The sequence below is a fragment of the Selaginella moellendorffii genome, unplaced genomic scaffold (assembly GCF_000143415.4).
Source record: "Selaginella moellendorffii unplaced genomic scaffold, v1.0 SELMOscaffold_5, whole genome shotgun sequence".
In the NCBI taxonomy this organism is placed as follows: domain Eukaryota; kingdom Viridiplantae; phylum Streptophyta; class Lycopodiopsida; order Selaginellales; family Selaginellaceae; genus Selaginella; species Selaginella moellendorffii.
The window spans coordinates 841,911-855,575 of record NW_003314266.1 but is presented as its reverse complement, the minus strand read 5'-3'; the positions used below and the strand labels follow the sequence as shown (position 1 = coordinate 855,575).

Genomic DNA, 13,665 nt, shown 5'->3' with positions numbered 1-13,665 from the left:
AACCTCATATAATTTCTTTCTGCACTCACATTATTTATAGAAATAATTGAAGAAACTTGTATAATAAATGAAAATGTTAACAAGAAAATGCTGCTAAGATAATGGTGACAAAAAAGCTGTACTTTGCCTATTTAGGGCTAAACAGAGCCCCCTGTTTCTAGGGTTTTGTTGATTCGAACAGAGAAAAAGAGAATAACCATGCCAGAAATCGACAAGAATGGCTGATATCACACTACATGGATCGTTTTGATCGAATCGTCCGCGCGGTGGCGGCTCATTCACCACCATTTCCTGCGCGTCTCTACTCTCAGATCCCTCGGCGCGCCCAAACCAGTTCTCCATTCGATCCGATGCTCCTCCTGGCGACGATGGCGACGATACTCGCCCCCAGTCCCTCTCCACGGTACGCTCCATTCCTCCCCCCTCTCCTCCTCCTCGTCGTCATCACCATCGCCAAGCTCGCGCTCTCCACCCAAGACTACAACGAGCAAGACCAGCTGGGCTACAAGTGCTCCGCCTCTCCATTTTTCTCCTCCTGCCCGGCGCAGCTCGTGTTCCTCGCCAAAAAGGGTCGATCTCTCCAAGATATCTCCGACCAATTCAAGGCACCAGTCCCGGACATACTCTCCTCGAACCCCCCGGATTCGATCAACGCCACCTTCTCGATCGATCAGCTCCTGCTCGTGCCAGTCCCCTGTTCTTGCAACTCCACCACCAACAGATCCTCCGCCACCGTCAGCTACAAAGTCCGCCCCGGCGACATTTACTTCTCCATCGCCAACGATGTCTTCCACTTCCTCACCACCGATACCGCCATCGAGGCCTCCAATCCCGGAATGATCCCCACGAATCTCGTGGTTGGCAGCCAGATCCAGGTGCCGCTGCGCTGCGCCTGCTCGGATCGAGTTGGCCTCCACCTCGTCACGTACGTGCTGGGCGACGTTGATCGATCGCCCTCGATCGCGAGCGTGGACGGCGAGCTCGGGGTCGATGAGAAGGAGCTGCTGGAAGAGAACCGGCTCGAGAACACGAAGCTCCAGCCAGGAACAACGCTGCTGGTTCCCGTGAGAGATGGTTCCACGCTCAAACTGCCGGCCGTGCCGGCGCCACCGCCACCGCCAGCTGATGCTCCAGCGATCCCCCCGAAGCGGGGCTCCGGATGGAAGTTCTATCTCGGGATCACGAGTGCCGCGGTGGGGATCTTCCTCCTGTTCCTCACTGCCATCTCCGTGGTCGTGCTCAAGCGGCGCCGCAAGGTGGCGGGGAAGATGGTGTCCGACACTATCGTTCTCCCCAGCCAGGATCACAAGCTCTTGTCGCCGCCGTTCTTCTCGCCCAAGAACTCGTCCACTCGACCCAACGGCGCCAAGCTCAGCATGCCCGACGTGCTCGACGCGGTGAAGCCGACCTGGTACTCGCTCCAGGAGATCCGCGACGCCACCGGCGACTTTGATCCGGCTGCCAGGATCCCGGGCTCCTCGTCCATGTACGTGGCTGTTCTTCGCGGGACCAAGGTGGCGATCAAAAAGGCCGAGGACGGCACCACCAGCACCCGGGTTCTCTGCCGCGTCCACCACGCCAATCTCATCGCGCTCGTCGGCGCTTGCCACGACGAGGACACGAACCAGACGTTCCTCGCGTATGAGTTTGCCGAGAATGGATCGCTTCGCAAGTGCCTCGCTGCCGCTCGACGATCTTCGCTAGATGGTGGTGATCCCTCCTCTCGAAAATCGTCGCCAACTGGTGCTTTCACTGCTGCTCCTCTCGATCGCGGAGTTATCCTCGGCTGGAAGATGAGGCTGGCGATCGCGCTGGATGTGGCCAGGGGGCTCGAGTACCTCCACAACTACGCGCGGCCGGGCTTTGTCCACAAAAACATCCGGAGTAGCAACGTTCTTCTCGACGCAGCGTACCAGGCCAAGATCTCCAGCTTCCAAAAGGCGAAAGAATCGGAGAAATTCCTCGGCCCCAGCGCTCCAACCGAGGATCTTAGCACCACGATCGCCATCGACAGCCATAGCCAGGGCTACAAGGCCCCGGAGTACCTCCTCCACGGCACCGTCACCACCAAGATCGACGTCTTCGCGTTTGGCGTCGTGCTGCTGGAGCTCCTGACGGGGTTGGAGCCGATAATCCAGCCATCGGAGCTGCGTTCTTGGAAGAAGAAGGGCCTCCCATCCGGGAAGATCAATCCGGTGTTCCTGTACGAGGCGATTTACTCCGACTTGGACCGGGAGGCCGATTCCCTGCTGGATTGGATCGATCCGGCGCTGCTAGAGGCAAGTGACCCTGATTTCTCGGTCCAGAATGCCGCGACGCTGGCATTCCTGGCGAGGACTTGCCTGGAGATGGATCCAAAGAAGCGGCCGACGATGCGGGATCTCGCGTGGGCGCTCTCGCAAATGCGAGACTCTCCTCCAGTTTGACCTAAAATAAGTTTAGGGTTCTAGCGCGCAAGGGTTTAAGGAAAGAAAGAAAATGCACTCCTCGATCGGGCTCCTCCCCCCTCCCCCGATTTCTTCCTCCAGGAAGCGCTGGATGATGGCGCCATCGCCGCCCTGCTGCTGCGATGTCCTCTCGCGCCTCTCAGTGAGCGCATTTCGCTCGGATTATTCCATGGAGGAGCCGCCGACCGATCACGAGGTGAGAATGCCGCAGTTTCCAGGAGCGGGGAGGTTCGTGGACACAGGGCAGCAGTGTGCAACGGGAAATATTGCTAGAAATTCGTCCCGGCGGCCGCAAAAGCAACCGGGAAGGAAGGAGTGGGAGAGTCAGACAGGGAAAAACTCTCCCAGAGCGAGAAAACAGCACAGTGCTCACGTTTCTTCGATTCTCGCGGCTCTAGCAGAGAGAAATTCCTCCGTCTCCTTGGTGCTGGATCGAGCCGGCAGGCTGGAGAGTCGAGAGCTATCGAGAATTCTCAGCGAGCAGCGTGACTGGAGGAAGGCGATCGAGGTTTTCAGCTGGTTCCAGCGGCAAGACAACTACGAGGCCAACGTCTTTCTCTACAACATCTTGCTTAGAACACTGGGCAGGGCCGCGAAGTGGGAGCTTCTCCAAAAGTACTGGAGTGAGATGCTTGGCGAGCGAGTCCCCCCGACGATCTTCACGTACAGCATCTTGGTGGACGTTCACGGACGAGCAGGCATGAAAGACGAGGCCATTCGTTTCTACCGGCATATGATCGAGAGTGGAGTGGAGCCGGACGAAGTCATGGTGAGTACTTATATGAATCTCCAGCGAAGATTTGGAGACTTGGAAGAGGCCGAGAAGGCGTTTTGGGGTCTCTTCTCGGAGAACTTAGTGGATGGCACCACGAAGAGGCCTGAGAATCCAGAGACTTACAACACCATGATAAGTTTCTACGGCGAGCACGCGAAGTTTGCCGAGGGGTCCAAGGTTTTCGCGGAGATGATGAAGGCCGGGGTGGAGCTCACTACTGTTACTTTCAACGCGATGATCCACGTCTATGGGAAAGCTGGCCGGACCAGAGAAGCCGAGCTGCTAGTGACCAATATGAAGCAGCGGAAGGATTGTTGCCCGGACGTCGCGACTTACAACTCCCTGATCGAGATGTACGTGAAGAACGACAAGCTGGAGCTTGTTTCCGGGTGCCTGGAGAGAATGCGCGACTCTGGAGTGTCCGCGGATCAAGTGACTTTCAGGACGCTTATCAGTGCCTACGCTGCAAACAACGTCGTCTGGAAGGCCGAGGCTCTTGTCCAAGAGATGGAAGGCTCCGGGTTTCTCATAGACCAGGCGATGTACACCGTGATGATCGCCATGTATGTCCGAGCTCGAGACGTCCCGAAGGCCGAGTCGGTGTTTCGTTTCCTCCATTCTCGGGGAGGATTGGAAGTCAGCACCTATGTCGGGGTGATGGACGTTTACGCCGAGCACAAGTGCCTGGACCAAGCACGGGAAGTTTTCGAGCTCGCCAAGAACGCGGGCTTGAAGACTCCATCGCTATACAACGTGATGATGAAAGCTTACGGCGCTTGCGACCGGTTTACCGACGCTGTGACCGTTTTCGAAGCTATGGAGAAAGATGGAGCGAGTCCCAACGAAGCGTCTTTCAACTCACTGATACAGCTCCTCTGCAAAGGGAGACTTTTGGAGATCTTGCAAAGAGTTTTGGTGCTCGTGAAGGCAGCGGGATTCAAGCCAAGCCTGGCTTCGTGCTCCTCGGTTGTCAGCTTCTACGGTGACATGGGACGGGTCAGAGAAGCCGAGAGGGTGTTCAAGGAAATGCTAGCATCCGGTGTTGAGGCGGACGTTATCTGCTACAGTGCCTTGCTCAACGCGTATGCCGAAGCAGGATTCGCGAGAGAGGCACAGCAGACGCTCGACAGCCTCAAAGCCGCTGGCTTTGTCCCGGACACGATCGTCTACACGTCGATGATGAAACTCTACAGTAACTTGGGACTGATAGCGGAGGCCGAGAAGATCTACGAGGAGATAAGCAGGCTAAGTCCGGACGTTTTCGCGGCCAACACGATGCTCAACCTCTACATCAAGTCGGGAATGTTTACAGAGGCCGAGCAGCTCTTTCGAGCCATGCAGCGCGGGAAGCCGGGACTTAACGAAGTGGCTTGCACGATGATGCTCAAGCTCTATAGGGAGGCCGGGAAGATCGAGCAAGGACTGGACGTCGCCAGGGTCATGTCGAGGCGCTTCCTCATCACGGACGCTCGGGCTTTCAACGTTGTCATAGCCATGTACGTGAAGGCCGGGCTGATGAGAGAAGCACTGGAGGCTCTCAAGGAGATGAGGCGAGCCGGGCTGGTCCCGAGCAGGAGCACCTTTAGCTGCTTCGAGGAGATTTTGGAGAGAGCTGGAATGGTTCCTGGAGAGTTCATCCAGAGGCTTGAGCAAAGCAGCACGAGCCTGGAGACGATGGTGGTGCTAACTTTGCTCTACGCGCAAGCCGGGATGAGCGACGAGGCCGCCGAGATCGCGTTCGCCATCCAGAGGGCCGAGAGAGACGAGGGACTCTCGCTCGGCGTGGACGCCTACAACGCGCTGATTTACTCGTTTGGAAAGGCTGGGAAGCTGGACGTGGCGCTCCAAGTTTACTCGCGGATGAAGGCCAGGGGTGTGGAGCTCAACGAAGCGAGCTATGGGAGCGTGATCGCTGCCTACGGGAAAGTCGGGCTTTTGGAAGGCGTTGGGAGGATGTTTAGGAGGCTCAAGGAGTGTGGCTTCCAGCCGAGCCCCGCAACTTATAGGACAGTTTTGGAGGTTTATAGAGAAGCTGGACGGATGGATCTGGCAAGTATGGTGGCGCAGGAGTTTCACTTCTCAGAGTATGTGAGGCAAGGAATGCACCAAGGAGACACGTTTGAACAGGAATTATAAACATAGATAGTTGGCGAAAGCTTCCATTCAGTAAAAATTTAAAGTTCGGTCTAGTGATCGATTCCAAAGCATGTATGTACATCTTAGGGCTAGTCAGAAATTTATATTGTTGTTTTTAATTAAGAATTAATATTAGTTAAATTTGTTCAAACACAAACAGAAAGTGACTTATAAGATAAAATACAATTACGCTCCAACTCAATCTCTACTCCTCTATTTAAGAAGCTTTTTTCTAAGCAAAATACTTTTTATGTTAATATGATGTGGGTTTGGATGCTAATCTGACATTGTTTAAGAGACAATAAACAAATGCACACTTAGGTGTGCATGAGTTTATTCTTCAATTAATGGTGTACTGAGCTTAAATAGAGTTATATTAATTGAAAATATTAGCATTAAACACTAATTACATATATGCAATCACAAAAGTTAGAAAAAATAAATTTGTTGTGCGTTGCATACAGCAACGCTTGGTTTGCTTAATTGTAGTGTCATTCTTATTTAGTATTTCTGAATAATTCAATTCATGTCTATAATCTATAAATCAATATTAATATTATTCCATTAAAATAAATAAGAATATACTAAAAAGTGTTTAGGAAAATTTATAAATTTTAAATAGAAGATTAATCTAAATAAATAACGACCGTTAGATGGTAGAATATCCTAGAATATCTAAGCATATTCTAGATACACCTACAGGTTTTGCTTAAGCAAACCAAAAAGTATAATACAATCTTAAACATAGAGCAATATTGTAAACCTTGTAATTAAGCACAAAACATTGGTTAGATCTGTGACTACGTGGAAATAAAGCCAGGTGCCAAAATTTCAAAATTGCAATATTAGAATCATAAGAATTAAACTTTTTGCAAAATTGTGACAAAAAGGTAACATTACACTCCTTCTTGGGCCGCGGGCCGCCACTGGTTGGTTGACCACATTTCCAATCACAGCATTTTAAAAAGTATTAGAAATCTCAACGCCACGCTATCTCAAAATTTTTGGTTGGTTGCTTGGTTTTGGTGCTTTGCCGCGTCATCAACCGACAGGAATCCATTATCTCGAAACCGTACGATATTCTCGTGCAATAGTCTTGCCGCCGTACAGATCCCCTGTTCTTGGGCCGGTTAACAGTGGAAATCGCGGTAGGCAGTCGCGATCTTGCTCGCGCTGGAGCGCCAACGAAGGGAAGGATCGTCCTCTCCATATCGCTATCCTCGCAACATTTTCACATTCCTTCTCTCTCGAGATGCTCCAGGGACTGGCATGATCTCAGTGATCCCAGTGAAGCCACAATCTTGTAAACAAGGGGATTGTTTCGCTCCGCTTCTATTCTCACGCCCGGATCTCGTTGAGAGCGCATACAAACTCCGGGCCCCTGTATGCTAGAGCCAAATTGCCACCCGCGGCGGCAAAGAAGCGCGATCCTTGCCCTAGCGCGCATCCGCGGCGGCGGCACGCATCCAAGGCGCCGGCCAGCGACCGGGATCGGCATCGAAATTCTCAGGTCAGGGCTTGGATCGTAGCTCCGGGGATGGATTCCGGGGGTTAGGGATTGCTGCTGGCTATGCGGCGGCTGTGCCGGCTTGGCGACACTGAGATCAATGGTGCGGAGCCACGGCTGGCAGCTGCCTGCGCACGGGTTTCAGGTAAATGCGGCACCGTGGAATTCGACCAAGTGAGCGAGCTCTTTTTGCAGGTTGTGGCGATCACTGTGTTCTTCCCCCTCGTAGTCGCGTACTTCGTGTTTTTCGCGCCTTTCATTGGGCCCAATCCGTGGCAGTATATCGTAATTGGGTGTTACTCGGTCTTGGTGAGTCTTTCTTCGCAATTTCTCACTCTTGGAATTTGTTAAGCGCTCAATTTCGTTAACTTTGCAGGCACTTGTGGTGTTCTTTCTTTACGTCAGATGCACGGGAATCAATCCTGCGGACTCTAGCAAGTACCTGAGCTAAACTTCTTTGCAAAAACAGATCGTGGATTTGGCAACCTTGACAGGAGCGTGCATTATCGCGTTGGGCAACGAGATTGGAGGTAACGTCCTCTCTTAGAATTGTTTTTCTAACTCCATGGCAAAACAGGCATGTTTACTCCCAGCGACGAACTCGCGGACGAACTGTCCCAAGCGTCAAGCGCCGCCGGAGAGAAGCTATGGCGGATAGATGATGAAGTTGGGAATCGCGGACATGGTGAACACGGGTGGACGTCCTGGCGGATCCATAACGGCGTCGCTCTTCTTGAAACAGGTACTCCTTTCGTTTTGTTCTTGTGGAAGAACTTCTAATCTCTTCCATTCTTGATGGATGGACAGTTTGTCGATGAGAAAATCCCTTGGGCTCATCTCGACATCGCCGGACCCGTGTGGAACGAGAAGAAGAAAATGGCGACTGGATTCGCTGTGGGGACCTTGGTGGAATGGGTTTCGAAGCACGCATCCTCCTCGTAAAGTAAAAAAAAAGAGGTTGGTTTTTCCCACAGCAGGATTGTTTCTTGAGGCTCATTTTTGCTCGGTCGTTAATCCCGAAATTAGCATATTCTTTGATCCATGGGCGAATCTTAACCTTCAGTAGTTCATGCTGGAACTATCGCTAGCCGCGCGGCATATGCGCGCAATAAGCACAGCAACACACAAATGCCCCACACCCGCGGTAAATATTTGCTTTCCATCTACTGTGGTAATGGTAATGCAAGCCGGGGTAGGTGAAAAAATTAAAAATCACCGCACGGATCTGGGCCGTGGGATGAGCTCGAGCGGCCCATTTGCGACCGCACGATGCGCTCCTTCTTACGGCATTTTAAAAAGTATTAGAAATCTCAACGCTATCTCAAAATTTTTGGTTGGTTTTGGTGCTTTGCCGCGTCATCAACCGTACAGGAATACTCTAAACTCGTGCGCCACGTGTTATGTCCATCCCTTTTCACATTACAACAATTATACCTTGATCGCGTTTCATATTTGGTCGTGATAGATACGCTGTGCGGTTTGTTCTAGGGCGCGAACGAGAAAACGACTGTTAAGCGTGGGAGAGCAAGAAGAAGCGCGAGAAGGCTCGATGCTGTGTGAGTGCCCTCTTTCCTTCCTCCCCGATTGCCCTCTTTTTCTCCCCTCATGGCTGCGATTTTTTGTTGTGAAGCAGGAAATGAGAGCGTCGTCGTTACTCCACGTCGAGTCAGGATCGATGAGCGCGCGACAAGAGCTGTCGAGCAGAAGCTTGTTCGGCTTGCCTTGCTCACAGGCGAGGAGGAAAATCAAGAGCTCTACAGCCCAAGCGACTTGATCATCGGAACAGCTCCCAACGCTGAAGCTTTCTCCAGGTGAGCAACCAAGAATGCTTCTAACCGTCGATGCTTCTACCGTCAATGCTTTCAGGTGGGCATCGGGAAACAGGAAGTTCCTCTGTGATTTCATCGGAGGAAAGATCATCGCAAGGGAACTCCCGCATAACCCCCATGGGCAAGCTCAGTTGAAGGTGGGAGCTGCTTTTGACGCACAAGCAGGTGGATTGCTTGTGGTGGCGACGGCTGTTACCTACAAGCCGGATTTCGGGGGGGATCTTTACGAGCCTGACGTGACAGTGCAAGTGCGTGGACAAAGTTCTATTCTTCCTCCTGGTGTCACGGCTTTGAGAACCTACGGGGCTATCGTCATCGAGATCGCAACATCCCAGACGCCCAAGAATCTTCACGAGCGAGCTGCGATCTTCCTTGGACCAGACTATCCTCGTTGCGAGCTCTATATCGGTCTCAAAAGGTTCAACGAGAGAGCTAATGGAACTATCGCTATGTTGGCTTCGGTCTATGAAAGGCCAGGAGCTGGCGGAGGGGCGGCCGGAGCTGGAGGTGGAGCAAGGGGTGGGGGACCAATGCCCATCCGGCTTGTCTCATTTGGGACCTGCCCTTTGGGCCCAAATGCAACCTGGAGAAATTCTCCGATTCTCACCAGGGTTGGACATGGTGGCCTTGCTTTAAATGGTCCAGGACTTGCATCTTACATCCTGTGCTTCCCAGCTCCACAGGTTTTTACGACGTTTGTTCCTCCTGGAGGTGGAGCAGTGGGAGTTCCACCAGCTGGTGCACCTGTGAACTACGAGTTGGATCTTTATTATATCCAACAAGCTTTTTTATGCCCTTTTGAACCCACGTATTGAAATTTATGCAATATACTTGTAATTCCTTTTTATAAGTAATATAAAAAGAGTTTTACTTTAGCATGTGTTTCATATTAAATGCTGATGATTTGGATCTTTATTTGTTCTCTCTTGGATGTTGTCCAGGTTTCGTGAGAAGTGACAAAGAGAAAATTTGTGGTGATTCTATAAAAGGGATCATTACCGAGATTTTTCTAAATTTTAAACCCTGGTATCATATGTTGATCAATTTAAGAAGTTTACATGAAGAAAACTAGAGAAGAATTGAAAAGTTCTTGGATTGTAAACAACATGATATGCCTCTTCTTCCCATGACCAGACTCCCCAATGAAAACATATAGTAGATAGTTCAGCTATGATTTTGCTTTTGCATTTGTCTCTTGATAACAACCATACTTCATATTATTGATGGAGGCATGTGTGTAGTGTTTACCACTAGAATTTTCGAATCAATAGGGATAGGGATGTTAATGCGAAGTTAAATAATTAGAAATTCTAGAATATTTAAGAATATCCTAGGTATATCCACATCTATATAAAGATTAGTGTTTCTTTAGCTAATAAAAACTTCAATTAAATTTAAACAAATAAAGTTTCTAGAATGTTAAATATTTTTCATTTAAACCTATAATAAAAAAAACTAAATATAGATCAAAATAATTCATGTTAATTAAACATCACATATGTACCTCTTGGGATATTGCAAATAAAGTTCTAAACATATTTACATTTACATGTATATGACTACCAAAAGCTATTATATATATAACACAATTGAACATGATTAAAATAATGTGAAAAAACCTAATAAAAAATCTAGGAGAAAGGGTTTTATATTATTTATTTAATATATAAATCATTTATTATATTATAAGAATTTTAATTTTAATACTAATTTTTCTTGGGAATTTAAGTAAGAAAATTCAAATTTCACAACATACAGCTTCACTGTGGGCATTGGTGCTGCCATTGATTCTTTTTTTCTTTCATTCAAAATTGATGTACAAAGGAAAAGCATTAGGAGGTACTACTTGGCACTAGGAGCTGCTTTTGCCATGTTTGCCATCCCAACCCACGCAACAATTCCAATAGCCAGAACCACCCATCCAAGAACATCATAGGCCAAATCACTGCGCTTGGACGATTTCTTCTTCTTTCCCTAGAAAGCTTCGTGAAAACTGTAGATTTTAAACCCAGTGATGGAAGTGTTTTTACCTTGTTTCCGCTTCTACTCGACGATGATGAAGCGTTGATCGCCATCCCTTGAGAAGCGAGCTGTACCTGGAGCTCTTGATGGAGCAATGGTGCCTGTAAAAAAAGCTCTAGAACAATTCACGGGGAAAAGAGTGTTTGCAACGTACTTGGCGAGCCATTTCTAGGGACTTGGAGTAAACTTCGCTGGGTTCCTGGAAGAAAAAAAAGGATAACATCACAACGATTGCAAAAACGAAGCTATGCTTTTCACCTCGTTGTATGCATCCTGGAAGCAAGTAGCTGCCTTCTTAAAATGCTCGCTAGCCTCTAAAACATCGGCTACGAGGAACCCATGGCACGTGTGAGCGTTTCCTAGAATCCAGAGCGTTTGGTGCTTCTTTGGATTGATCTTTAGCGCAGCTTCTAGCTTGGAGATTGAATCTACAAGAACAACGAGAGTGATTTGAATGGAAAAAATAAATCCAACCTTCTACAAGCGGGACCGATTCATCGCCCTGTTGAAAATGCGCTAGCTCGAGCAGAGCGTTCCCCCAGTTCGTTAGGTTCTAAGAAAAAAATCATTTAATCGCAAGGATCCAGAGCATTTGGATTGAATGGCGCGATTGCTTACCTCTGGATCGTGAGGGCTGCGGAGATACTCCGCGGCGCAGCGCTCGCGCATTGCCTCGAAGAAGACGAGGCGCTCCATATCGGTCTGCGGGAGCCCGTCGTCCATGGCGTATCAAATGCCGCCCCCACAATGATTTAGGGTTCTTGGGACTAGGGTTTTTGATAGGGTCCCTGTTGCTATGGCGGATCTGCCGGCGCAAGAGGATGCCGCTGCTGCGGCTGCGATTCAGGAGAAAGTGAAACTGGCGCTGAGCGTCGGCGAAGAATGCACTGGCGCCGAGGATCTGGCCGCGCTCTTCAAGAACAAGCCGACTCCTCCGATCTGCTACGATGGATTTGAACCGTCTGGCAGAGTCCACATCGCTCAGGTGAGGGAGTTTGTTCTTCGCGCCTTAATTCGTTTTGTCTTTCCACCCTTTGATCGCAGGGAGTGATGAAGGCACTGAATGTTAACAAATTGACAAGCTCTGGATGCGTGTTTAAGTTCTGGGTCGCGGACTGGTTTGCGCAGCTCAACAACAAGATGGGAGGCGATCTCCACAAGATCCAGACCGTGGGGCGCTACATGATCGAAGTGTGGAAGGCTGTTGGTATGAATCTCAATCAGGTGGAGTTTCTATGGTCTTCTCACGAGATCAACTCGAGGGCCGAGGAGTACTGGAAGCTTGTCTTTGATATCGCTCGCAGGAACAACCTTCCTCGTATTCTAAGGCAAGTAACGTTGTCATAATTCGACCAAGTGACTCATGAAGGTCTTACACGGTTCTTTTTTGTATATATATTTTTTTTCTTCCTTTGTCTTCTTTTCCTTGTCTAGATGCTCGCAAATTATGGGACGGACCAATCCAAAAGAGCTTTCGGTGTCTGCAATCATGTACGCGTGCATGCAGTGCGCGGATGTATTCTTCCTCAAGGTGAGCACGGGCATTTCCAGTATCAAGTTTCGGAAATACTCCAACTTTTCTTTTCTTCCGCAGGCTGATATTTGTCAGCTTGGACTCGATCAGAGAAAAGTGAACATGCTTGCAAGAGAGTATGCTTCTGCTACCAAACGGAAATTCAAACCAATTATTTTGTCTCATCGTATGCTTAAGTTTTCAATTATATTTTTTTGTTGTTTTCACATTTTGACTTATTTTTGTTTTCTCTTTATTCTAGATATGCTGCCGGGGCTGAAGGAAGGTCAGCTGAAGATGTCGAAAAGTGATCCCGAGTCTGCGATATTTATGGAAGACGAAGAGGTATGGCACACAGCGCTAAGAAATGCTCGATACTAATATTTTAGACAGGATGATGTGAACAGGAAAATTGCAGGTGCGTTCTGTCCGAACGTTGTGGAAGGGAACCCGTGCTTGGAATACGTGAAGTACGTCGTCATCCCGTGGCATGGCCGATTTGAGCTCTGCCGTTCAGAAGAAAGAGGCGGAAACCTGTAAGCTCGCGTTTCTTTTACTATTTCCGTGGTCTCTATAACGTCAATTTCTTACAGTACCTACGAGTCAGCTGAGAAGCTGAATGGCGACTTCGAGTCAGGACTGATAAGTTCCGATGAGATCAAGACGTCTTTGGCAAAATCACTCAATCTAATTCTCCAGGTATATCCATTCCCTCCTGTCGCACGCCAAACATTGCTAATGCTGATTTGTAGCCGGTGCGAGATCACTTCAAGCATAATGCTGACGCAAGAGATCTGCTCGCTCAAGTGAAGGTAAGCTATCAATTTTCTGCTCTAGTTCTTTCTTTAAACAGTCCATCTTTTTCTTGCAGTCTTTTAGAGTTACCAGATGAAGTCTGTCGCGTGGAACATATACTCGAAATAAGGTCTCTGACGTGAAGGATAGCCCTTGTGAATGATCGAACGCGGCACGTCTGGCTAAAAACGTTTGCAGCTTTCTCGGTGAGTCGTGCAACGTACACTACTCACAGGAGGAGGACCCATCAGCAGCACGCAAAACGCTTTTGCTTTTGTAAGTTCTTTCATGTCGTGTCTCCTTTTTTTTTATGACAGTTTGGTTGTCTTGGTCGGAGACAAGCAGTGCGAATCTCGTCCATGTCCTCAAAAACGTGAGGATTATGTTGTGGTACAATTAAGAGCATCAAGTTTCTAGCTAAGATCTTGCTGCGCAAGAGACTTAGAGAAAAAGTGGCAAGTTTGTGGGAAGGACAGTTCGTTGGGCTCTCCATTTCACGCAGGGAGAAGATCCTTCTCCACAGAGAGGGATATTCGCCGAATCGCCGTGTTTTGTTTGCTGCCATTTGACTTGGCTTGCAATCTATGGCACATGATGTTTGAACTGGGAAAGATTCAGCAGATATTCTAGCTTTTCCCGCC

The 13,665-nt window shown here is 49.1% G+C and overlaps 5 protein-coding genes and 1 long non-coding RNA gene across 8 annotated transcripts; 5 read left to right on the top strand and 1 right to left on the bottom strand.

The window, feature by feature from the left end:
- The first annotated feature begins 133 nt into the window (after positions 1–133).
- On the top strand, positions 134–2,448 carry LOC112344546 (lysM domain receptor-like kinase 4). Its single transcript, XM_024669421.1, has one exon. It carries the CDS (start codon positions 237–239, stop codon positions 2,424–2,426), a length of 2,190 nt encoding a protein of 729 aa, XP_024525189.1. The 5' UTR covers positions 134–236; the 3' UTR covers positions 2,427–2,448.
- Positions 2,449–2,481: 33 nt separating this feature from the next.
- On the top strand, positions 2,482–5,411 carry LOC9659675 (pentatricopeptide repeat-containing protein At3g23020). Its single transcript, XM_002965036.2, has one exon. It carries the CDS (start codon positions 2,539–2,541, stop codon positions 5,356–5,358), a length of 2,820 nt encoding a protein of 939 aa, XP_002965082.2. The 5' UTR covers positions 2,482–2,538; the 3' UTR covers positions 5,359–5,411.
- A 1,079-nt stretch (positions 5,412–6,490) lies between these two features.
- LOC9658458 lies at positions 6,491–7,907 on the top strand. Its single transcript, XR_002991734.1, has 5 exons — positions 6,491–7,010; positions 7,061–7,174; positions 7,242–7,395; positions 7,443–7,607; positions 7,673–7,907. It is a non-coding gene; the product is annotated as an uncharacterized LOC9658458 (long non-coding RNA).
- Positions 7,908–8,039: 132 nt separating this feature from the next.
- Positions 8,040–9,509, top strand: LOC112344615. Its single transcript, XM_024669688.1, has 4 exons — positions 8,040–8,057; positions 8,331–8,421; positions 8,496–8,676; positions 8,732–9,509. Exons 1-4 carry the CDS (start codon positions 8,040–8,042, stop codon positions 9,507–9,509), a joined length of 1,068 nt encoding a protein of 355 aa, XP_024525456.1.
- A 957-nt stretch (positions 9,510–10,466) lies between these two features.
- On the bottom strand, positions 10,467–11,488 carry LOC9659674 (probable mitochondrial import receptor subunit TOM20). The gene is made up of 6 exons (XM_002964703.2): positions 11,335–11,488; positions 11,191–11,269; positions 10,975–11,144; positions 10,871–10,915; positions 10,725–10,817; positions 10,467–10,668 (listed from the first exon to the last, which is right to left on the bottom strand). The coding sequence occupies exons 1-6, from the start codon at positions 11,437–11,439 to the stop codon at positions 10,537–10,539; spliced, it is 624 nt and encodes a 207-aa protein (XP_002964749.1). The 5' UTR covers positions 11,440–11,488; the 3' UTR covers positions 10,467–10,536.
- On the top strand, positions 11,479–13,635 carry LOC9659673 (tyrosine--tRNA ligase 1, cytoplasmic). 3 transcript variants are annotated; one of them, XR_002991732.1, is made up of 10 exons: positions 11,479–11,701; positions 11,761–12,044; positions 12,151–12,247; positions 12,311–12,416; positions 12,492–12,574; positions 12,623–12,765; positions 12,823–12,928; positions 12,982–13,041; positions 13,101–13,300; positions 13,370–13,635. XR_002991732.1 is itself a non-coding variant. In XM_024669420.1 (9 exons), exons 1-9 carry the CDS (start codon positions 11,513–11,515, stop codon positions 13,119–13,121), a joined length of 1,089 nt encoding a protein of 362 aa, XP_024525188.1. In that variant the 5' UTR covers positions 11,479–11,512; the 3' UTR covers positions 13,122–13,627. The 3 variants fall into 3 exon arrangements, 1 of the variants encoding a protein (XP_024525188.1); XR_002991733.1 differs by having other exon boundaries at positions 13,367–13,635; XM_024669420.1 differs by having other exon boundaries at positions 13,101–13,627.
- The last annotated feature ends 30 nt before the right edge of the window (positions 13,636–13,665 follow it).

Excerpts from the sequence above, each read along its gene's own strand:
- LOC112344546 (XM_024669421.1), top strand. The coding sequence starts at position 237 with ATGGATCGTTTTGATCGAATCGTCCGCGCGGTGGCGGCTCATTCACCA.
- LOC9659675 (XM_002965036.2), top strand. The coding sequence starts at position 2,539 with ATGATGGCGCCATCGCCGCCCTGCTGCTGCGATGTCCTCTCGCGCCTC.
- LOC112344615 (XM_024669688.1), top strand. Across the intron at positions 8,422-8,495 it reads GCGAGAAGGCTCGATGCTGT|CAGGAAATGAGAGCGTCGTC; the intron begins GTGAGTGCCCTC and ends TTTGTTGTGAAG. Across the intron at positions 8,677-8,731 it reads AACGCTGAAGCTTTCTCCAG|GTGGGCATCGGGAAACAGGA; the intron begins GTGAGCAACCAA and ends CAATGCTTTCAG.
- LOC9659674 (XM_002964703.2), bottom strand. The coding sequence starts at position 11,439 with ATGGACGACGGGCTCCCGCAGACCGATATGGAGCGCCTCGTCTTCTTC. Across the intron at positions 11,270-11,334 it reads GCAGCCCTCACGATCCAGAG|AACCTAACGAACTGGGGGAA; the intron begins GTAAGCAATCGC and ends TTTTTTTCTTAG. Across the intron at positions 10,916-10,974 it reads TCCAGGATGCATACAACGAG|GAACCCAGCGAAGTTTACTC; the intron begins GTGAAAAGCATA and ends TTTTTCTTCCAG.
- LOC9659673 (XM_024669420.1), top strand. The coding sequence starts at position 11,513 with ATGGCGGATCTGCCGGCGCAAGAGGATGCCGCTGCTGCGGCTGCGATT. Across the intron at positions 12,045-12,150 it reads AACCTTCCTCGTATTCTAAG|ATGCTCGCAAATTATGGGAC; the intron begins GCAAGTAACGTT and ends TTCCTTGTCTAG. Across the intron at positions 12,575-12,622 it reads TATTTATGGAAGACGAAGAG|GATGATGTGAACAGGAAAAT; the intron begins GTATGGCACACA and ends TATTTTAGACAG.